Genomic DNA, 23,971 nt, shown 5'->3' with positions numbered 1-23,971 from the left:
GTTTCTGACATTTAAACTCAGAATATTACACTGTCATGCTTTCTGTGACAAAAACATGTGATGATCCACACATGCAAGTAATTGTATAGGTGATTAATATAATGCATTATCACACAAAAATAGCAAGAAAACATTTACTCTCAACATTACAAATATGTTCATTACATTAAGTTACTGATTTTATCAAAACTATAAAACAGGTCAAACTACACATTACTGTTATGTTCAAAAGGTTTGTTTTATTTTTTTCTTCCTGTTGTATAAAATCCTTGTCAGAATCATCACAATTATCATGTATACCCCCCCCTCTCCTCCTCCTACAGCTTTGTATCTGACAGTCTTCAGGTTCTTATAAACTTGAAATGTTTTAAATTTAATTTCATTGCCTTTGACTGCCATCTTCTATGTTTGCTTCTCAAACAATCACAACAAATCAAAGATTTATTACCATGCAGCTCCAGGCATTCTCATAAATAAAATATTCTCAGTCTCCTCAGCAGTATTTAAAACTGTAATGTGATGTGTTGCTGAATACACTCTTTCAAGTGTGCAGGAACCAGGACATGAAATTAGTTCTGTGTGTGTATACAAATGGAAGTGAGATGGCACACACCAAATGAAAAAAACTGAAACTATATTGCAAATAGAAATAATATTTCATATAATCTTTTCACTTGTCATTATCCAGTCCCACTAATGAGTTCTGGTATTCACTGAAAAGATTATTGGATCATAACTTATGGGATACAAAAGATAAGGTTTGAAATCCTTTTAACATACACACACACACACACCTGATTTCAAGTTTTAACAGATACATTACAAAAAATATTAAACTAAAACAACATCTAAATTTAACTTGCTTTTACAAGTCAGAATTACTATGTTTACTTACATTTTAAAATATGATATACAACTGTGCAATAGACTCCTGAGAGGCATTCATTTGTCCAGTAAAGGTTACCATAAAAAATCAACTCAAGGAAATTTTATTATAAATTACATAATTTTAAACAGCTTCATGGCAATTAAAATATTTTACATAACAGGAACTACATCTGCAAGCCACAAAGATTAGTATGTACTGTTCATATATAAATAAAATATACATTATTGTTTCTTCTGTTATTAATAAAATCTACACAGACTAAATAAACTCTAAACAGTGGAATACATTAAGTGAGACTTGAGTGTATTTCAAATCATAATTCAGACCTATGTAAATATGGGTCAACTGTGAGTCAGTTGTATGAGAAGTCTCAAAACACAACTAAAAGAAAACTATCTAGTGTGTTTCTCCAATCACTAGATAATTACCCAATGCAAAATCATATGTGCATTACAACATTTTGTGGGTCAGCTTGTTTGCATTATAAATATATTACTATGCTTTCACCACTGAAGCCTGGAAACATGAAATCATCTGTGTTTTTCAACCTTGTTTTGCAGGCCTCAGTCTACATGACAAGACTTGAGCTACCAGCACACACATTCAACCTTTGATGGGCATATACGTAAAGTAAAAGAATCATTTTTAAATTTATTACAACAAATGATGTAAACTAAATTGGCTGCTTTTTGACAAACAAGAGCTACAAAAACTGATGATTAAGATCTCTGAAAGTGAATTTATTTTTCACGTGGACAAGTGAAATTTAGTTAATGGATTTTCTTGTTCCTAAATATCAACCAAGACAAGAGGCAAATTTACCAAAATTAGTCTGTCAAATATCAGTACAAGTTGTTGATTCTTAATTACCTCCAGAAGTTTCACTTTCACTATTAACTTGTACTCAACTCTTGTACCCACACAACACACGTCATCAACACCAAAAACACACACATTCAATGCCTAACCATCTTCTTTTTTCTTTCTGAAGACTTTTTTCAGGTTACAATTTATAGGGCTAATAAAATTTCATGTAAACCATATAAAAATTCATTACATACTTGCCCTACCATGCAAGTGACTTTAGAAGTTAGTTTTAACCAGTACATTGTATAACAGGCCAACTACTTGTGTATTTACTGGAGTAGATGAAGAAAAAGTACAAACATTAAAGACTAAGATATCATATCTTTTAAAACTTAAATGACATAGAAAAAATATTTTTCAAATGCAGTAACATTTGTACAAATCAAATAATAGAAATAAATTAAAAAACAACAAGCTAAAGTACTGGTTATTTCTTTAAGACTACATTTCACTGCTGCAGTGTTTGAAAGAAATGATCACCATTCAAAAAATCTCAGATAAGTCTGGAAAATGTTGGTCTTCAGTTTTTGCTACCAAACTGCCTTGTGAAGATGTAGATTGAAATATTTTAATAAGATTTATAACCGAGATGCTTGTTAAAAGTCAGCGAAGTACAAAGTACAGTGTATGATAGAATATATCAACATGAAACATAACTTTTTAAAATAAAGTATGAAGTAAATAGTACACAAAATACACAGAACATTTATATTTAATAATTTATAACAAAGTTTTCTAGCTAAATGCACACTTTCCATATTACAAAAAACAAATTTTATACAGAAATAAATATATAAACTTACAACATGAAAAACACAAAGAATTTTTTTTTTTTTTTTTACCTTTTTCTGGTTACTGTCTTGAAACAAACTGTTGCTACTGGACGATGTACAAGCATTATGCAGAGAGTCAACATCAAGAGGACAGAGTTCATCCACTGTCTTATACAACCTCCCCTCTTGGGAAAGAGTACCTTTTGCTACTCCTTTACGAGCAGCTACCCTAAGCTGTTGTGTTAAGTCAATACCAGGAGACACAATGAGATTGTAATTCTGTGTCATGAACTTTTCAATTGACCGTAGCGTTGATCCTCCTATTTCTCCAAGCTCTTTGATTGCTTTCACAATCAATTTTAGCATATTTGTTGTCTTATTGATTTTCATGGTGTTAGTTTTTAACTGAACAACTCCTTTTGGATCCTTGTAGGAACACACTCCTTTATTAATCACCTATGTTAAAAATATATATAATATATAAAATAAAAATTAACTAAGTCTAAACTACAAGTAAAATTTATAAAAACAAAATGAAAGACAATTTAAAATAACCAACCAGTAACCATTACTTACAAACCCAATGAACAGAATAAATACAATTAACTGAAAATGGCATAGTGACTAACTTTTACATTATAGGTTCTTCAACACTCTCTTACTGCCTACATACTCATCTCACACACTCACACACAAAGCCAATACACATATTTCTTAAAAACACACGACAACCTTTAAGGCTAAACATATAAATCATCTGTAATGTTATGAAATTCCAATATTTCTAAGTCAACCACAAATGATAATTAATTTAAAAAAATTATTATGGGTTTATCTTTAATATCTTGAATATGCAAATCTGTTCATGCAGTTAAAAACTATGGCAAAGTCTTTTAAAATGATCTATTTATTTTAATAAAATTTTTTACACAGATTTTTCAAATGGCCAATTTATATAAATATAACTCTTGAAACATGCTTCAAATGAACAAAACTGTTGAAAATATATTATGAGAATAAGCAAGGATTTGACCTTTAAAAGTTTATTGTACTGCCTGTAATATGTCTGCTGTTTTATTCAAATAATTTTAAACACTTGAATCAGGCCATCTCTATAGTTTTAACACTCACAACAAACAGGTCTAGGTTTGAAAGCCTCTTTTTGTACTTCAAAATATTTAAGTCAGGTAATGTTTTCTTATCTACTACTCACAATATACCCAACACATCTCTATTATTTTCATAATTATAATAAAGTTGATTGATTGATTTTGTGTTTTATGGCACAAAGCAGCGAGGCTATCTGCACCAGATATTCGGTAAGAATGTAATAAAAAAATAAATAAATGTAGTAATAGACATAAATAGAAATGAAGGTAAAACAAAAAAGTATAAAACCAATGTTGACACCTAGTCTACAATGTTAAGATAGAAGGCAGAGTATAAGAAGTTGTAAGGTATTTACTCTAGCAAAAAGGTAATGATCATAACCCACCAGGAAGACTAACAGGTAAGTTCAAGAACCACTGTCAGTCACCTGAAGTTGGTCTTTCCAGTCCTGGTTCTGGGTTATGTGTCATAGCAACCAGTATCAAAATGTAAAAGAATAGAAGTTTTAAAAGATACATAGCAAAATTGTAACAATGAGTAGCCAAATGTCCAGTAAAAAGATAAAGTCAAGTAAATGGAGTAAAATTTGTAAAAGTAAATGAAGGTAAAAACAAAACAGCAATTAAAACAGAAAATGGTGTAACAACCAATGGTGACATCCAGTCTTCAAAGTTGTAAAATATTTACTCAAGCAAAATGGTAATGATCATAACCCGCCAGGAAGACTAACAGGTAAGTATAAAAACCACAGTCAGTCACCTGAAGTTGGTCTTTCCAGTCCTGGTTCCGGGTTATGAGTCAATATGGCCAGTACTAAAAAGTTAAGTAGTAAAAGTGTGAAATGATATGCAGCAAAAGTATAATAACAACTTCGCCAGGACGACTAACGATTAGTTCAAACGGATAGTTCAAACAGTAGCGTTAGTCACCTGAAGTTGGCCTTTCCAGTCCTGGTGTCGAGTTATTTAATGTTCTGGCCATTGTCCAATGTCAAATTGAAGGAGAGAGATTAAAACTGCAAAAAGGAACCACAATAAAAAAGGTGTAATGAATAAATATGCAACACGAATCTTTTTATTAAAAAGATTAATGGCCATTAAAAAATTAAAAACATTATCAAGGTGGACAGAGTCACCATCACCAATAACTGTCCAATGTTACAGACTGACCCTGGGAAAAAATATGTTTAAAATATTGCCATCGTTGAGAATTGTAACGATGGCAAGAAAGTAAAACGTGGCTGATAGTGATTTGAGTGTTACACAAACTACACATTGGTGCATCAGTTCCAGATAAAAGAAAATGATGAGTTAAATAACTGTGACCAATGCGTAGCCTAGTGAGAACAACTTCCTCCTTCCGAACTTTACGAAAGCTACATGGCTAAAGTCCAATTTTGGGTTTGATTTGAAAAAGTTTGTTGTCGCGTTGCTCACTCCAAGTGAACTGCCAGCTGGCATGGAGCCGAGCCTTGAAGATAACACCATAGTCCATGTACGGAATAGGCATAGGATTGATGGTCCTGAAGCAGACATATTTAGCTGCCATGTCTGCAAGCTCGTTCCTGCGAATACCAGCATGGCCTGGTATCCAGAAAAACTGGATTGAAGTAGCTGCTAATGAGAAATGGGCCAGTCAGTTTCGAATATCAGCGAAAATAGGATGTGAGCTAACGTGTAGCGATTCCAAGGCAAGTATAGAACTAAGCGAATCAGTATAAATAGTGCAATTGGAGTACTGCTCAGCTGCAATATGATCCAGGGAAAGAGATATGGCATACAGTTCAGCAGTGAACACAGAAGCTGTAGAAGGGATTCTGCGTGCAACTACTGACCCATAGCAAACCATAGCAGAGCCCACTGAGTTACCTGATTTGGAACCATCTGTATAAATGGGAAGTGAATGATTGTTTGAAAGATATTCATTGAATAAAAGACAGTATTTCCAATCTGGAGTATCTGCCTTTTTTAGGTAACTGAAAGAAAGGTCACATTTGGGGGCTGTAATAAGCCATGGTGGGATGGGCCGACCTGTGAAATCTGCAATGTTATCCAAGGACAGACCCAATTCATCCAATTGCGCCCGGATGCGAATGCCAAACGGAGCAATGACAGATCAGTCTGTTCTGAAAAAGTACTGCCCACCGAGGAAGGAAAACACATTTCCAGGTGGGATGCTTTGGTAAGGAATGAAGTTTCAAGTATATTGTAAAGATAGTTGCAAACGGTGAAGGTGTAGAGAGGGTTCATGAGATTCAATGTATATACTTTGAACTGGAGAGGTACGGAAAGCCCCAGTGCAGAGTCGAAGTCCTTGGTGATGAATGGGGTCCAGCATCTTTAAGGCGAGGTCTGGCAGAGCCATAGACCATTGATCCATAATCGAGTTTCGATCTAATAAGAGCACGATATACCTTTAACATTGAACAGCAATCTGCCCCCCAACTGGTAGAAGAGAGAACACGGAGGATGTTCAGTGCTCTTGAGCATTTGACCCTAAGCTGCTTTAAGTGTGGTATAAAGGTCAGTTTACGATCAAAGATAAGCCCCAAGAACTTGGTCTCTGGGACCACTGGCAGCAAAACTTCACCGATATGAAGTTCAGGATCAGGGTGAATACCCGTCGACGGCAAAAGTGCATGCATACAGTTTTGAGAGAGAGAAATTAAAGCCGTTCAGCCAGAGTCCACTTCTGTACACAATTGAGGGCAGTTTGTAGTTGCCGCTCAATATATCTCATGTTTGACGACTGACATGAGATGTGAAAGTCATCGACATACAGCCCATTCACAACAGTGAGAGGGAGTTGTTCAGTGATGGCATTTATCTTTATACTGAAGAGTGTAACACTCAATACACAGCCTTGAGGGACTCCAAGTTCCTGTACAAAAGAACGGAAAGTGTCGAACCCACACGAACTTGGAATCTCCTGTACAATAAAAAATTTTTAATAAACATGGGTAGATGGCCACGTAACCCATATGTATGGAGGTCTCGCAAAACGCCATACCTCCATGTTGTGTCGTAAGCCTTCTCTATGTCAAAGAATATTGATACAAGATGTTGGCAGTTGAGAAAGGCTTCTCTGATAGATGTTTCAAGACGAATTAGGTGGTCTGTGGTGAAGTGCTGTCGACGGAACCCACACTGGGTGGGCGAGTGGAGGTTGTTTGATTCAAGGAACCAAACAAGACAAGCATTAACCATCCTTTCTAATGTCTTACAGAGACAGCTCGTCAAAGCAATTGGACAATAGTTTGAAGGAATCTTGGGATCTTTCCCTGGCTTAGAGAAAGGTAAAATAATAGCCTGGCACCAGGCATCAAGAAAAACATTCTCCTGCCAGATCTGGTTGAAAACAATCAGAAGGACATCAAGAGAAGCAGGAGGTAGATGGTGCAGCATGACATAATGAATATCATCAGGTCCAACAGACGTACTGGCAAACCAATGAAGGGCCATTTTTAGTTCCACCAGGGTAAAGGGACAATTATAGTCAAAGAAACAGTTAGTTCAAAAGGAAAGAGGTGATCGCTCTGCCCGAGTCTTGATGGCCAGGAAGGTGGAGGAACAAGCAGAAGTGCTAGATACTCGGCAAAAGCTTTCACCTAGAGTGTTAGCGATGTTCCGAACGTCAGTCACCTCCTGAAGATCGAGAGGGGGACAGAATTGTAGTGCCCATTAACCTTTCGAATCCTGTCCCATATGATCTTGGAACTGGTGGTAGAAGATATGCTGGTTGTGAACTTAATCCAAGATTCCTTCTGGCTTTGACGTCTTACCCACCTAGCATGTGCAAGGGCCCGTTGGAAAGCAACCCGGTTTGAAAGTGTGGGATATCTACGAAAAGTATCCCAGGCCCGCTTTTGAGCCTTCCGTGCTAAGTGGCAAGCAGGATTCCACCACGGACGAGGATATCGTGGAAAACGTGTCGAGGTTTTAGGAATACACTGAGCAGCTGCATGTGTAATACAGTCAGTTACCGCTGCTACACAGTCATCTATTGATGACTGATTTACGATGGCAGGATCAAGTTCTGCGAGAGCAGTGAAAGTGGACCAGTCTGCCTGATCCAGCTTCCACTGGGGCACACGGGTAGGGTGGCATCGACCACGGCCAGTCTCTCTCAAAAGGATCGGAAAATGATCACTGCCTAGTGGATTACTGTCAACCCTCCATGAAAAATGGGAGAATAATGAAGGGGAGCAAACTGAGAGATCAATAGCGGTAAAGGACTGACTAGGTGCATGAAACATGAAAGTAAGTGGAAGAACCAGTATTGAAAAGAGAAAGATTGTGATCAGAGAGCATCTGCTCTACAGATCGGCCCCTCCCATCAATAATAGCACTTCCCCAAAGGGCATGATGTCCATTAAAATCCCCTACGATTAGAAATGGAGATGGCAACTGTTCAACGAGAGCATCAAGATCTGATTGATCATATGTCTCTCCAGGGAACAGGTACAGAGAACAAACAGTGATGGTATGATCCAAGGAAACATGGATGGCTACAGCCTCCAAGGGTGTGTTGAGTGACAAAGACAGGGTGGGCACGTGTTGATCAACCAACAGTGCCACCCCTCCATGTACTCCACCATCACACAACCTGTCATTTCTGTACAAAGAAAACTGCCGAATGGAGACAGTATCAGCAGTTTTGAGAAATGTTTCTTGTAAAGAAAGACAAACAGGATGGTAGGAAGCAATCAGCTTTTTGATATCATCCAGATTAGAACGTAAACCTCAACAGTTCCATTGTATCAAGGTGGCCATTTTAAGAACGGATAGGTGAAGTGGCTGGAGAACCCTTCGGGTTTACGACCACGTCTTTTTTTCTTTACTGTCTTTAGTTGGAGGAGGTCTATCAACCTCCATGGATCCTGCTCTGGGTCGGGTGGGCAGGTTTTTGTTATTGGAAGGGGAATCCAGTGACTGAGGACGTGAACGAATAATTGTTTTGTCTCTTGTGGTGGAAGAAAAAGATGTATCAGAAGAAATGCCTGTATTTGAAACTGAAGGATGTGGATCTTGAGGTTTGTTGGAAGGTATGGGAGGAACAGAGATGGGTGTGGAAGTCAATTCATCAACCTTTTTAACCATGGAGGTCAAAAGGCTTTCCATTTGTTTTGAAAACGATTCTCTTGGAGGCACAGAGAGATCTGTCTGCACTCCCACTGTAGTTGTGGAATGAAGTGCAGCAGCATATGTCGAGATGGAGTTGTGGACAGCAATTTCTGAGCCTCAGGATAACTAATGTTATGTGTCGTTTTCAAACGCTGCACCTCTTTTTCCTCCAACCATTTTGGGCAAGAATGAAAGTAAGAGGGGTGTGAACCATTGCAGTTTACGCAATGTGGGTTCATGTCACAGTCATAGGCATTGTGGTCCTTGCCTCCACAACGAGCACATGTCAGGGAACTACGACAAGATGTCTTTGAGTGGCCGAATCTCTGACATTGGAAACATCGAAGAGGGTTTGGTATGTATGGCCAAACCCTGCAAATGAGATAACCTGCCTTGATGGTGGCAGGTGCACGTGGTGAAGTAAATGTTAAAACGAGGGTACTTGTTGGTAGTGTAACTCCATCTTTGCAAGTGGAGATGCGCCTCACTGCAGAAACTCCTTGAGTGGAGAGACCAGCGAGAATCTCTGACTCGGGAATGTTCTTCAAATCCCTTTCAACAATAACTCCACGTGAAGAATTCAAGGTAGCATGGGGTGTAACCTCAATAGGTATATCCCCAATTGCCTTTGAATTCAAGAGGAGTTCACTGTGTTGGGATGTGGATGTTTCAATCAATATGTCACCAGATCGAAGTTTCTTTACTGACTTTGGAGAGCCAGCAAGTCCCTCTAGTCCCTTTTGAATAAAAAAAAGGGGACATTTGCCCTAAAGGTTTTCGAAGAGAATGTAATATAAGAAAATGAGGAATGCGTGTGTTACTGATGTTGAAGATTGCTGTTCTGAGTATTCAAGACGTGGTCTCTTACCCATTGACTGTTTTTTTACAATTTTATTTAAATGTTTTGGAGGATCCATAGGAAAAAGAAAACATTTCAGTACCCACTGACCCCACCCACCATGGAGCCCTACAAGGGGACGCACTACAAAGTCATGCAAGGACAATGCAGCAACGCCAGGGTTTCGTGAGCACTATACCCAAACACCAGCATCAGGCACAATGTCCACAACACCCATTGAGAACTTCCAACACTGGTACTTGGTTGACTCTAGCCCAAGTGGACCAGCCGACTGACCCAAGGGGGGCCACCCAAAGGCCGCCCGTCTACAGGAATTCGAGGCCAAAGTGGTGTGTTAGGACCCCTCAACCACCAGGATCCTCTCCTCCCCTTCACGGGTCGCCACGCACGACAAACATGTGGGTGGATGTTTAGATCCCAGAGAAGGTAACCAGATAGAACAGAACCTTCCCTGGGAGGTCCCCTCACCACATACAGGAATCCACACCGAGGGGTTTTAATAAAGAAATATATAAACTGAACATCGTAAGTAATTCAGAATTCTCCAAGTTCTTGTCATCACAGTTAAATGTTTAGTTAGAGGTTTCAAGAGTATCTTAAAAAATAAACTTAAACCCTTTACTTTCTTCACAAAAGTTTACCAACTTTTTATACCCCGAGATCACTATATTATCCTTCTCTAATGCTAAAACACGTTTCAAAGACTATTAAGGTAATTGTGAGTACAAAAAGAGAAATCCTCAAAATAAGTCTTTCTTCATTTGTATCATCAATAAATTGCGATACTGACTGACAAAGCAACTATTCCTCTGAATTGCACGAGTAATAAAGATATCAAAACAGGCCTTGATTGTGATATTCTTCCACTAACATAAAAGTGACTCTGCTTTTAATCACCAAGTAATTGTACTGTGTGTGTTTGCGTGTCTATATACGTACCTCATCAATTTGTAAATGACTACGATAAAATTGATAACTACATTTTACTTAACATAACTCAAATTATTACAGTCAGTCTTCATGGAAACTGATGATATAAATAGTGCTTAAACCACAACAATGTTTGTCATATCCCAGACAGCCTGACAAGCCATGGTACGAAGCAAAACTTCATTGCTGCTGGATATGACACACCGTATAGATGAAATAACATTCTTTTCTTTCAACCATAAGTTCTTAGAAATAGAAACATAATAGCTGTCAATCTCTAACATTTAGAATTTAGCAATAAAACCCATGAGTCACAATAGGACAACTAATTAAGGTGCAAAAAAAACTAACAAAATCTACTTGCCCACTTCACAAAACAGTCAAACTTATGGTTTACTTAACAGTGAACTGTGGAAACAATTCCTTTAAAATACACAAATTTCTGTAAATTTAACTCTATAATATTTACTAATGACACCTACATCATATGTATTATTTTGCAAACATGCAAATCCTTAGTGTTTATTAAAAGTAAGTAAAATAACAATTTTTGAATACATGCACCTTAAGAAGTGTCTGATTCACATCATACAAAATACTGAAACATGTTTAGACTTTTTCAGTGCAAAGTAAATAAACCATCTGTGTATGCAAATATTATCAATCAAATTTAAATCACATCAATCTATACATATGCATGTATAAACACTTTAGAAGCAATATAATGTATATCCAAACCTTAACATTTTGTTAATTTTTTTCAGTTTTTAAATAAAATGCTATGAAAAGGAAAGTGGACTATTTATTAACTAAAACCATTACAAATTATTACATAAAAAAACTAAAAAAATGTAACTTTATAGAAATACTATTTAATATACATTCTCCTATAACTGACAGTCAAGCTTTACTGGACTTCTTCTATAGACAAAAGTAATGTCATATTAAAAATAGCTTTTACAGTGTGTGTAACTAATGTTTCATGAATTAAACAGATATGTATTTAGTTTTGTTTTGAGGTTTCGATCCATGCATTTTTACATATGCTACATTTCTGCATTTCAGAATTTACAGGGACCTTCCTTGCTCCCTATAGCTTTACCTGGAGTGTTTCTTGCAAAGGAACATATGATTGAAAAATAATATTTGTCCAATGTGTAAAGTATAACAGCAAAACTTTCTTGTTCTAGAGATACTGGGCAACATGAATTTCACAACTTTGTGGTACTAATTATTCAATAAAAACCAAGGTACTGATGGTCTTCAAATTTTTCACTATTTCAATTATGTGTAAAATTACACATTTTAAACACATACACACACATGCTACTTTTCTCATGCAGCTTAAAATTTACAATGTTTTGAAGATGAAACAATTATGTAATATTTACTGTACAGTAGACCTTGACAAATATTTTCAGATCTTGGGTCCAATCCAAACACTCAGAGGCCAGATGTACCTAACCTAATTTCACTACTATTTGTACCAGGAAATGGAAGCTATACATATTTATTTACTTTTACAGTAATGAAGTTCCATACTTCCAAGAGTCTGAAATTGTTCTATATTTGAGTTTTACGTAGCAAAGTCTTATGAATGAATAAAATGGGAGAAAATACTGAGCACCACAATGAAATTTTTAATTGCTATGGTGACCAGGATTTGTCAAGGCCTGCTACACAGTGTTGAATTACATAAGATCCATTGGTGTTTCATGCCAACTGTATTAGCAACCAAGAGCCTACTTGTCAAACACATTTATTGGTTGAAGGTCAAAGATCAGAATTCTAAGACTTTTCAGAATTTCATATTTATTGAAGGTTTAAATGATATGCCAAACATTTCAGTAAAGTTTTTTACTTCAAAAATATTACTATAGATGCGTGTTTGTGTATGTAAAAGAACACATTTTAGGAAACACAGTATCTGGTATTTGGCAAACTTGAGATATACATATTTGTTAGCCAAGTTATATCACATCTAGCCTGACTTTGAAGAGGATGCTCAACTGTTTTCCAAACTACCTTCTAAAACTATGTTGACAATAAAAATGATACTCATGAGACTGTGGTCTCAGGTCTTCCTTTTTAAAGTTCTTTATCTATATTACACATTTTGTTTACTTTGATAAATTGCAGTATCTTTACTTTTAAACGTTGAGCTTCATACTTTTGTAATAACATTTTTATCATAATTCAATTTCTTTTGCAGTACTATATTGTCAAGATGTTACCTCATCTGACAATATAGAATGTAATGAGTGGTGAAGTTCCAAATTTCCAACTGATGCAAGTTCACTTCACTTTTATATCAGGTTATTTTGTTTAATTCTGAAATAATAAAGCAACTTACAGTACAAGAAGAGCTTTAAAATGAGACAAGCTTGTAGTTGAATAACAATTATAAAGAAATCTACACAACTGTAAATATACAGATAATCCTACACTTTTGTAATGTGAGAATGTTACATTTTGACAAATACAAGCTAGTTTAATAATTGTATGGATATACAGTCTTTAATCTTTATTTACAATAAATGCAAACAGCTAAGTATCCCTTGAGTACAAAGAGACTATATGCATTAGTTAAATGTAAATATGTATGTGCTTACCTGTAACACAGTTCCATCAGACACAGCCAACTCCAGCTGTTCTATGACTGACTCCTCACTAACTTTATGGCTCTGTCGTACAGCACTACAAATACGCTGAGCTGATGGACGCTGCTTCTGTGTTTTCACTTTATGTATAGCTTCCAGCAGCCATTTTGTGAAAGTAGGATTTGCACAAGCCTGGGAAGACTCTACAGTCTGACCCTTTTCATTAGCACTATTTTCATCTCCATCCTTATCCTCACTTGCAGCTTCACTGTCTCTCATGGCTGGCAACATTATACTGGTTCAAGCAATAACATGCTAATTTAGATAATTATCACAGACTATCTAATAAATAACCCAGTTCTGGAGTCTTAAAGTCCTCAAATTCTGTTTAACCAACATCCATACCTTCAGTATGGTTTCAGTTCAGTCAATCCTATATATGTCAAAAATACACTATAAACTTATGGCAAGTCTTTCAGCAAATTCACCCCTCTCCTCGTTTACCTAAAAACATAAAACAATTTTCTGTCAACATAACATCATCTCAAGTTACACAACCAATTATAAAAACATTTATGTTTCCAAGAAATATATTAGTATACAATACAGAAAATAAAAGTGCACGAGCGCACATGTGTGTGTGTGTGGGGGGGGAGGTATTTTGACCTAAATGACTTGGTATGAGCAACTATGAAAGTTGTGAAGATTCTGTACCTTACAACCGCTATCAAGGAACTAGATGTGTAGCAGAATTTGTCATTTCTTTACATAGTATTAGACAAAATATTTTCTTTGCTACTTGGTCTAAGTATCCCAATGTTTTTATGATACTTTACTTTGAAAGCCAGTTTTAATAATTGCACACCTGTAACTATTACAATGTCAACTATGCCCCTATCAATATCATGAACGCAAATAAAAAAAGACAAAGACCACACCTTTCTACTTTGTCTAAGTGTTCCAAGTTTTACGAATCTATGGTTTGTTAAACACCTAACAATAATAATAATATTCTTTCTAACAAAAGCTAAGTTCAAACACGAATTAAACATCTATACACAAAGTAAACTGTGAAGCATGCTTATGTGTTATTTATAAAATAATGACATTTATTACAGTTCAACTTTCTCATATTTGCTTTTTAATAACATAATTGTAACTATTTCTTACTTAGAAATTACGGTAAATATATCTTTATAAACAATTTTTTTCTCAGTTCACCTTTTATGGCAGTATTTTAATGTTTCACAAATTGCATGTTTTCTATAAAGCAATTTTCAAACATTTATTCTTATGCTGCATAAATGTTATCAGTAAAAGTCTGCAATGATAAATTGTTTTGAGATTTTATTTTAGTTCATGAAGTTCTTAAAATGTAAGATTCTGTGGCAATAACTACTCTGTTATCCCACTGTCTCCTAAATGAATGTGATAAAAGAAATTTTTAATTAAAAAAAAAGGAATAAAATCTCATTATATGTAACAATGCTTCAAAATTTAATTCAATATAATGTTACATATCATAAGGCAAAGGCATAGTGAAAATTATTATGAAACAAAAACAAAATACTCTTTAAATGGTTCTTTGAGACAGAACAACTCAGATTCTTCTAGGAAATTTCACGTGTAATGACACTTTAGGGAAACGTTACAGAATTGGTACATTTTTTAAACATGCTTTTTCTTATGACTACTTAAGAATTAGAAAGCAAACTTTAAAATCTTAATGCAATACTGCAATATCTTCAACACAGTTAGAAGTACTCGAGAGTTTAACACCAGCAGCAAAGTTTACTAATTATGCCTTCATGCAAATAAGAAAAGGCACTGTATATAAGTTTTTCTTTTAAGCTTGTTGGTTGGTTGGTTTCATTTCATTAGGGATGTTTCACTGACATTTTCTTGCTTCAAAATAAACTTTGACATTAAATATCCAAAAATTATTTCACATATTTTTCTTTACTTGAAAATATAGGGTAAAGAAATCACTGATGTGTGTAGGACTTGGTTTTATTGTGAATGTTGGGAGATTCTTGTTCTTTTTGGTGGTACATATAAATCTGTAAGAGTATCCATTGTTTATTGAAAATCTTTTTTAGAGGGGTTAATTCTTTTTATCAACATGGTGAATTTACACTGGCTTTTCAGACCCTCCAACAAATTTATTAAGAAAAGTTGACTGGTACGACAAAGTTTAAAAAAAAAACTATAGGCATTAGCAGGAAAAACTGGGACTACTTTAGATTTTGTATGGGACTTAATGGCATATTTTTATACAATTACCTACTTTGTCATAACTACTAAAACATTAAGAAACATAGTGAAATATATATACTTAATCTCTTTTTGCTGAATAAAAGTAGACTTCACCTTAGCCAGCTCTTTGTGTTAAATTCCCTGTGCATGTTTTAAAGAATCGTTTGCCACTATTATGACAAACATTAAAGAAATAGTGAAATTGGTCATTCAGTAATGGCTGACACCAACATGAAACTTCATAACCATTACTGTAACCACTGGTGCTGGAATCGAGTGTGGCCTTTTAGTTCTCTACATTACCTACAAAATATAAAACTTGCAAAAGAAGTTGTTTCAAGCACTTTTGTCATAGGTTTATAAACTGCATTAGCAAAACAATACCAAGTCAATGTAACTTAGATTAGCATAAAATTGACAATTTCTATTAAAACTATTAGAATCTTCCTATTTCAAGATATGACTGACAGAAAGTGTACAATTACCCATAAAAATCATATATGCAATTAAAGCTTATTTAAACAGTAACAATATCAAGAAGTGCAATTTAACAAAAGCCACTGCACTTGCTTCAACTTAATCTCAAAATATATCGAAGCTAAAGAAGCATTTAATCACTCAGTTTTTCATCATCAAAATAGAAGTTACAGTTACTACAAGTAATTTACAAATAACAGAAAAGATAACTTGATTATTTTGCAAAAGAAAGTATCTATTGCTCATGCTACTAAGAAACTACAAATTGCACAACCATCAGATTGTGCACACTTTGCAATCTTAAGTTAATAATGGGGGCAGTTAGACTGTACTCAAAAATTGACTATATGTATTTTTACAAGGATGTTTTATTCCACGAGAAGCTGAAACAAAAATGTAGTTGAAAAGAAGAAAAAACTTGAATTTTTATCAAGAAATATACTTAGGGTACAATGGAAGGTCAGCTTTACTTTATTATATTGTACTGTACAAAATTATTTTCCAAAGCCTTCTTATCACTTTCTATAGAATTTTCCTCAATGTAAAAACATAACTAACTGACCTATTATTTCCAAGAAAACTCTTTATCACTCCTTTTAAAAACAGAAGTAACATAGAAACTTTTCAATCCTTAAGACACCTGCCTACACATTAGTGACCTATTAAAGATAAATGAGGCTCACATATTTGATTCATGTCTGGTCTTGGAATTTCATCTACTTTTTATTTTCCTACTTATCACCAAGAGATTCATAAAGATAATTCACGTCTGTTGCACCAGTTCCCATGGAATACTTAAGATCAGGAATATTGCTTTTATGTTTTATTGTAAGTAAAAGGTTTTTAAATCATACAGCTGATTATGTGATATATACAGTTACTTTGTAACTGTTGCTAAAATACATGAATAGGAAAGTCTACATTTGACTTTTGATTTATTCGTTGCTTCTTTTAGGTGAAAATCAACTATTTTGCTGAATGACCAGCTATTCACCTTGCTCTTTTTGTATACTTAATGCACTAAATCTAATGAAACAGTATAGATTTTTCTACTTAATAGTATATAAAAAGAGAGGTGGTTGTTGTTGTGTTTTAACTTTCAGAGAGTCTTTGATGATATTCTTCATGATGAAAAAATGTAAGATGTGGATGGAAAATTGGTAAAAAAGTTACAAACATGCATTTGTTGTTGTTTTTTTTCAGAAGAATGTTATTAGTTGGAGGTTCTTTGGGGAATTTGTTCTTTACAAAGTTTAAAAACAGTGAACATCATAGAAGTGTAAGTATATTGTATCAACTCTGATATGGCTTAATTTGTATTACTGTGTTCAGTTGTCTTCCCATTACTTTATACAACTTTTAAGAAACATTGTGGAGGTAATGGTTTCATTTGATGTGAAAAAAAATGTGCACATGCAAGTGTGTACTGATGCAACAACATAAGCAGGAATATCTGACAAAAGTGAGTAGTCAGTAAATCAACAGTTTTTTCATCTCTGGTACAGAGATGTTAATTTACCCAATTTGGGTCAAAATGTATGGTTATCCTCATTTTAGGCAGAAGACTGTCTGCCATATATCAAGGATGAAGTGCAAAGAACACATTTGAACAACTCAAACTAAATTAAAGTTAACAATCTACCAAAACATAAAAACAAAATTAAATTTAATAATTGCTCAAAGTTTCCACAATTTATTTAATGATATGGGTTTCATGATTTTTCCATATATATGGATTACGAATAATATGATAGGGTTTGATATCTTTGTGGCTCTTGCAAACCCTGACAGGTACCAATTAAATGGAAGAAGTGGGTCTCTCAAATACAAAGCTTGTGCTTCATGAGCCATATTTGGGAATTTTCTTACACATTTGTCATATTTCCAATGTTCTGTGTGCTATTATTGGTATTTACCTTCCAGATCTATATGATTATTTCTGATATATGATAATATAGGTGGTATTGCAAATACATCTTACTTAAATAAAAGCAATTTTTGAATGCTTCATCTCTATCCGAAATTCCCCTTCCTAAAATTAAGCTTTGTGCCCATCAAAATACATATAGGAAAAAGACTTTTGTATTAACACACCAAATTCCATAAATTTAAAAATAATTTGGATGAAATACCTCTTGCACATGATAACTCATTTTTGGTTAATATTTCTTTTTATGAATGTGAAGAATTGTATTTAAATTGGGCTGATTTTAAAGAGTGACCTTAAAGGCCAATATGTCCTTTCATTAGCCCAGTCTTATGTTTAGAATTAAGGCAAAGCGTAGAGAGTGAGCTTGAAAATAATACTACTAAGAACTTAATGCATATACAATGTTATAACTTGAAAAAAAAAGCATTTCATATTTGATAAAAGCATTGGATGGTCATTTATTAAATTAAAAACATTCTTCAAATGAATGTTTTGTCATGATTAAGAAGGCAAAATTCTCAATTCCAACTACAGGCATTTCAAATTTTGAAGTAAAAAGATTACTGCAATCTTGTACAAGAGCTTGGTGGATCTTTTTCAGAGTTTGGCATACAACTTTGGTAAACATATTAAGAAAAATCTCTCAAAAAACAAGTTCAAAGCACACAATTTTAATACTTTTACATAAGAGAAGAAACATGAAGTTATAAGGCTTGTTTTCCCTGAAAATTAAAGTAATCAAAAGTGATTTGATTCAAATGTTAAACATGTTTAAGACTGAATGATGGACAAGATAAAGTTTGGAAATACAAACCTGTATTCTAAAATATAAGTAAAATCTTTAGATTCAGAAAGCAAACTTGTTCTTTGATATTTCTTAGTAGTTGTAATCTCAAAAATGTTTTACTTGTCGATATGATGTAATATAGTGTTAACATGAATTTAACTACACAAGTTTTCCTACAGTAGATTCTGGAAACAAGATTAGATCATCTAAAACTGAATTTTTAATGAAAGCTTCTGGTATGAAAATATAGTTTGTTTCCAAGTTGCATCTCATTTCATGATTATGCACATCTTGTCAAATTTCATAAGATTAAACTTTGTAGATACTAAAGTTACATGTATACTGTTAAAAATGTCCAACATAGGTTGAATGAAATAATTATGTAACTTAAGTCGTCTTATAAAAATAACTTTTTTATTTGTTGAAACTGGTAAAGTACCTATACCTTTGGTTACTCTTAACATCATGCACATCTGTGAGAATATTAGCTACTAAGAATCAACATCCCACAATGTGTGTATCAGTTATTTATCATTTATACTACAAGATTATGTCTACACAAGCTGGTTTTGCAAGTTCCTTTGAAATGTATGGCATATTCATAATTATTATTCCTCGTGGGTCAGTCAGGCTCGCACTATACATGTTCTATAGCATAGATCTGCTGATAGTCTTGTTTATAAATACTGTGCCCAAGTGAATACTCTTTTAAGGTAATAATCAAATAAATATCACATAAACTCCAAATTTTGTTTTTCATATTCTGCTCAATTTATCCATGACTAAACATTGAAACTGCAACTGGAAAAAAATCAGGCAAAAATAAAGTGGACAGTAAGTTCCAGGGCAACTCTCATTACTTTCTTTAAATGAATGAGGAACATCAACAACTCAATGTTTCTACTTATTACCAAAGGGTTAACATCTACATGATTCAGGTAATTTCCAATATTTTCCACATAATTTTCAAAGTCAGAAATATTGTTAACATCTTCTCTTATAACAACAAAATATAACATTTTATTCCAAGCCATTTAACTATTCACCAAAAATCTTACTATTAGCATATTTTAATGATTCAATGTCCATTTTATCTTTAATGTGCAGTTAATTTTACCACAGATATTACAACATTATACAAGTCTGGGTGGTGGTTTAAAATTAATAAATAACCTTCATTTAACTCTCTTCTTGAATTAGATAAGTTTGTTTCACAAGTCAAGTCTAGCACAAACATTTCCAAACCACTAGAAAATGAAATGAAAGGAGAACCTTCACCTACACATGCTTCAAGATATTCTTTACAATGATCCATTGTAGCTACTGAAAGTCTGAAAACAGATATGATGAAAGGTTGTAAACTTATTAACACCTACACAGAATTTTGAATCCTTTCTACATCATATCCTTAGTAGTTTGGTTCTTAAACCTTTGTTTGCAAAATTGTTAATTTTGTTTGTTTGTTTTATCTTCGCAGACCATAACAGGTTTATACACCATACTACTGCTTTTTTATGAAACCTTTCCCCATACAACCTGAATCAGTGCTTCCCAACTGGGTGAATGATGGGGTAAATGGGTGTTATCAACTGAACCACAAATTCAAGAGCAAACAAAATAATTAGTTATTATTTATTCTGGTTGTAGCTTGCTGTATATTTATGTTATAATAAATAATGTTACATTTTAATTTACTATCAGGCTGTTGCATATAAAATGTTAGATTTTCATGGGCAAATCTGAAACTCAATTTTAAGTGGCTGAATGAGAAACACTATTGTACATGTCAGAATAATACAGTATATTGTCTGTTTCATTTCTCTCACTTTTGAGTTCTTATTTCAAAAACAAAATCATATTTATACTGGTTTATGTCACCACAGATAAAATTGATATTTATGTAATTTTCTTGTTTGAATTCAAACTTGGTCACAATGTGGCAACAGCAGCTCATAATATCAAATCAAGCATTTGGTGATGACACAGCTAATGAGTGAACTGGTTTAGGATATTTTGTTCTGGTAACATAAGCCTTGAAAATGAGCCTCGAAGCTGCCTCCCAACAGTCATTAATGAGGAAGAATTGAAGGCCTTAGTTAAATCAGATACCCACCACACAGTGAAAGAAGTGTCTACAAACTTAATATTCATTATTCAACATTTTGCTGACATCTTGAAGCAATAAATGAGTACCTCATGAACTGACTGAAAACCTTCAAAAAAGACAAGTTGAAATTTGTTCCTCACTCTTTACTCACAATAAAAAAATGACCCATTTCTCCATAGAATTGTTGCCTATGATAAAAAATGGATTATTTACAACAATCAATGATGATCCAAATGGTGGTTTGATTACGAACAAGCACCAAAACACATGCCAAAATCAGCTCTTCACCCTAAGAAGCTTTTGGTCAGTATTTGGTGATAGTCAGCAAGTGTGATCCATTATTCATTCTTATACCAAGGAGAAACAATCACAGCAGAAAAATACTGTTGTGAACTTGAAATTATGTATCAACAATTGACACATACTGGTTCATGACAATGTTTGACTGCATGTCTCATGTTACAGTCCAAATGCTAAACAAACTTCAATGAAATTTTACATTATCCATCATATTCACCAAATCAAAAGTCAATTGAAACAGTCTTCTAAGACTGCATTGCATCAAAGGATGTTCAATTTTTTTAAAGATGGCATTCATAAACTTAGCCATTAAAAAAAAAGAATTGAAGGCCTTAACTGAATCAGATACCCACCAAAGAACTGCTGACAAACTTCATGTTCATTATTCAACAGTTGCATAATATTTTGAAGTAATTGGTAGGGCTAAAAAGCTCAATAAATGGGACTCGCAAATTAACTGAAAAACTTTCAAACAAGACAAGGTGAAATTTGTTCCTCACTGGTATAAACACCATGTTTAGGACAAGTTTTAATTAATATTTTGAAAAGTCCTTGCTAAGATCTTAAAAGTGATTAGCATTGAGATATACTCACAAATATACTTTAGTATAGCATGTTAAAAACAAAGCAATTTTAAAAATTTCAATTCATAATGGAATAATTCTGCATTTCGTTTTCAACTAAAGCTTCATTAAGGGAAGCTACTTCTGTGAAAGGATATTTACTTCCATGTTACTGAATGCCAAGTGTTGGTTCATTCCAACAGAATTAATACGTATGACTAGACTTTCAAACCTCCAATAACATAAGTGATAAAACTTACACAAAGTTGTACAATATTTAGTTAGAACCTCAACATCAGAAAAACTGAAGCAGGCAAAAACAAAACAAGTTTTAATTAATATTTTGAAAAGTCCTTGCTAAGATCTTAAGAGAGATTAGCATTAAGATATACTTACAAATATACTTTAGTATAGCATGTTAAAAACAGAGCAATTTTAAAATTTTCAATTCATAATGGAATATTTCTGCATTTCGTTTTCAACTACAAATGCATTAAGTTTAAAAAGCCATTAAACTATAATTTTAAACATTAAGGGAAGCTACTTCTGTGAAAGGATATTTACTTCCATGTTACTGAATGCCAAGTGTTGGTTCATTCCAATAGAATTATTACGTATCACTGGACTTTCAAACCTCCAATAACATAAATAATAAAAATTACACAAAGTTGTACAATATTTAGTTATTAGAACCTCAACATCAGAAAAACTGAAGCAGGCAAAAACAAAACAAGTACAGGAAACTAAGAATAAGACATCAAGATTTTATGATAAACTACACAAGGTTTCATAATTTATAAACAAGACTGACATTCTTTTGCCCTTGATTTCAGCTGTGCACTTCCCCATATACAAAGGAGCACAAAGTAAAAAAATAAAATACATAAAGCAGTATTACCATTATAGTGTATGATACTGATATATGTACAACTATTCTTTCATCACATCTTTTACTTTAAAATTGAAACTATTTTTTACAAGCTAAAAATTTAATTTTTACAATTTGTAAGTTAAATTTAGTGTTATTAAACATATCTTAACATCTCTTTACAACAAAATTCTTATCTATAGTGTATTTTTTCCTTTCAGTTTGCAACAATTATCAAATTTTGTTAGGACACATGGAGGCGACTACTATATCTGAACTATTTTAAGATTCTGTAAACTGACAATAATGGTAATTTAAATTTTAGTGATAACTAAGAAGTTTTAGAAACCTAAATTCATGCTTTGTTTCACCCTTAGGCACATCTATTTCTTTCTCTTAGTATTGTTACCTATAAAAAGTAGTAAACTTTGTTTCAAACAGTGTTACTGTGCTCATAATTTAGTATTCATGTTTTGTTTGAGTAGATAGACTTAAAGTACTATTTTGATAATTCAGTATTTTGTTTTTGGTGATTAAATAACCTACTCTTAGGTTCTCAACTTCTTAAGACTTATGCACTACCATATATTTGACCCTTTCCCATCTACGATAAATGAGCATGACCTTTACTTAATTCACTGAAAAAATTTCTTGAACACTCAATAGTTTAACTGATCAAAAAATGAAAGTTACTAAGTTACACAAAACTAACAAGTCATTAATTTAATAAAAATTGTTATAAATTTGAAGTAAAATAGTTAAAAAATCCAGAAATTTTAATTACCCTTAACTCTAACTATTATTATTATCAAAGCAAAAATCATTTCAGTTTAATTGTTAAGCTATTTGCTTTGATTTGCATTACTACAACATGAAATTGCCAGAATATAGTTTGTTTTTACACAAATTACACTAAGAGTAAAATTTAACACAAAAGTCAGTAAAATTGTATCACACATTTTACTTAGTTACATTATCTCTTCAAACATTCACTTATAACACTTCTGCTATTCTAAGAATTCAACTTCAAACGTAGAGGTTACAACAAGATCAACAATAAAACGAATAACACAATGGTCCTAACCGTTATATTACTATAACTATTAGGCCCACAATCGAACAATTCGTGTTCCATACCCGATTTTTGACGTCGCAAGCCCGCGCCTTTGCCGGTCGAATACGGGGCTAAGATGAAACATCGGCGGACAAGGGACTTGTAAAAATGGATGACAAGCCCATTATTATACGCAATAAGATGAACATTTCAACGGTAGTTCTTCTACTTAATTATTTTGTATTGAAAACAATTTTTTTTCTAGATCCTTGAAATTCGAATACTGCTTAAGATTACAACATAATACACAAAATAATAAACTATCAAAGGCAAAATCTACCTTTAAAGAACATCAAGTTCACCAACATTTGTCCACGAATAAAAAGGCGGAAAATATGGCTGCTCTCAACCCGACTCAGAGACACCATAAACTTGGGGAGAATTTCTAAAGTGTGACCATTCCCATAATGCATAAAGT

General features: G+C 33.6%; 1 protein-coding gene across 6 annotated transcripts in view; it reads right to left on the bottom strand.

The window, feature by feature from the left end:
- The window catches only part of LOC143255886 (histone acetyltransferase KAT6A-like), a 78,424-nt gene extending 54,453 nt beyond the window's left edge, over nucleotides 1–23,971 (bottom strand). For 4 of the 6 annotated variants that reach the window (XM_076512243.1, XM_076512245.1, XM_076512246.1 and 1 more), the window contains exons 1-3: nucleotides 23,834–23,971; nucleotides 13,164–13,655; nucleotides 2,599–2,985 (exon numbers count right to left, since the gene is read on the bottom strand). In XM_076512243.1, the coding sequence (XP_076368358.1) occupies nucleotides 2,599–2,985; nucleotides 13,164–13,442 (666 nt within the window). In that variant the 5' untranslated portion in view covers nucleotides 13,443–13,655; nucleotides 23,834–23,971. Of the gene's footprint in view, nucleotides 1–2,598; nucleotides 2,986–13,163; nucleotides 13,656–23,576 lie in introns of all 6 variants that reach the window. The other 2 variants (XM_076512244.1, XM_076512247.1) reach the window with 1 other exon arrangement.

This window comes from Tachypleus tridentatus, chromosome 7 (assembly GCF_004210375.1).
Source record: "Tachypleus tridentatus isolate NWPU-2018 chromosome 7, ASM421037v1, whole genome shotgun sequence".
Lineage (NCBI taxonomy): Eukaryota > Metazoa > Arthropoda > Merostomata > Xiphosura > Limulidae > Tachypleus > Tachypleus tridentatus.
Note: the sequence above shows the minus strand (reverse complement) of the source record. Positions and strands in the feature narration are given on the sequence as shown.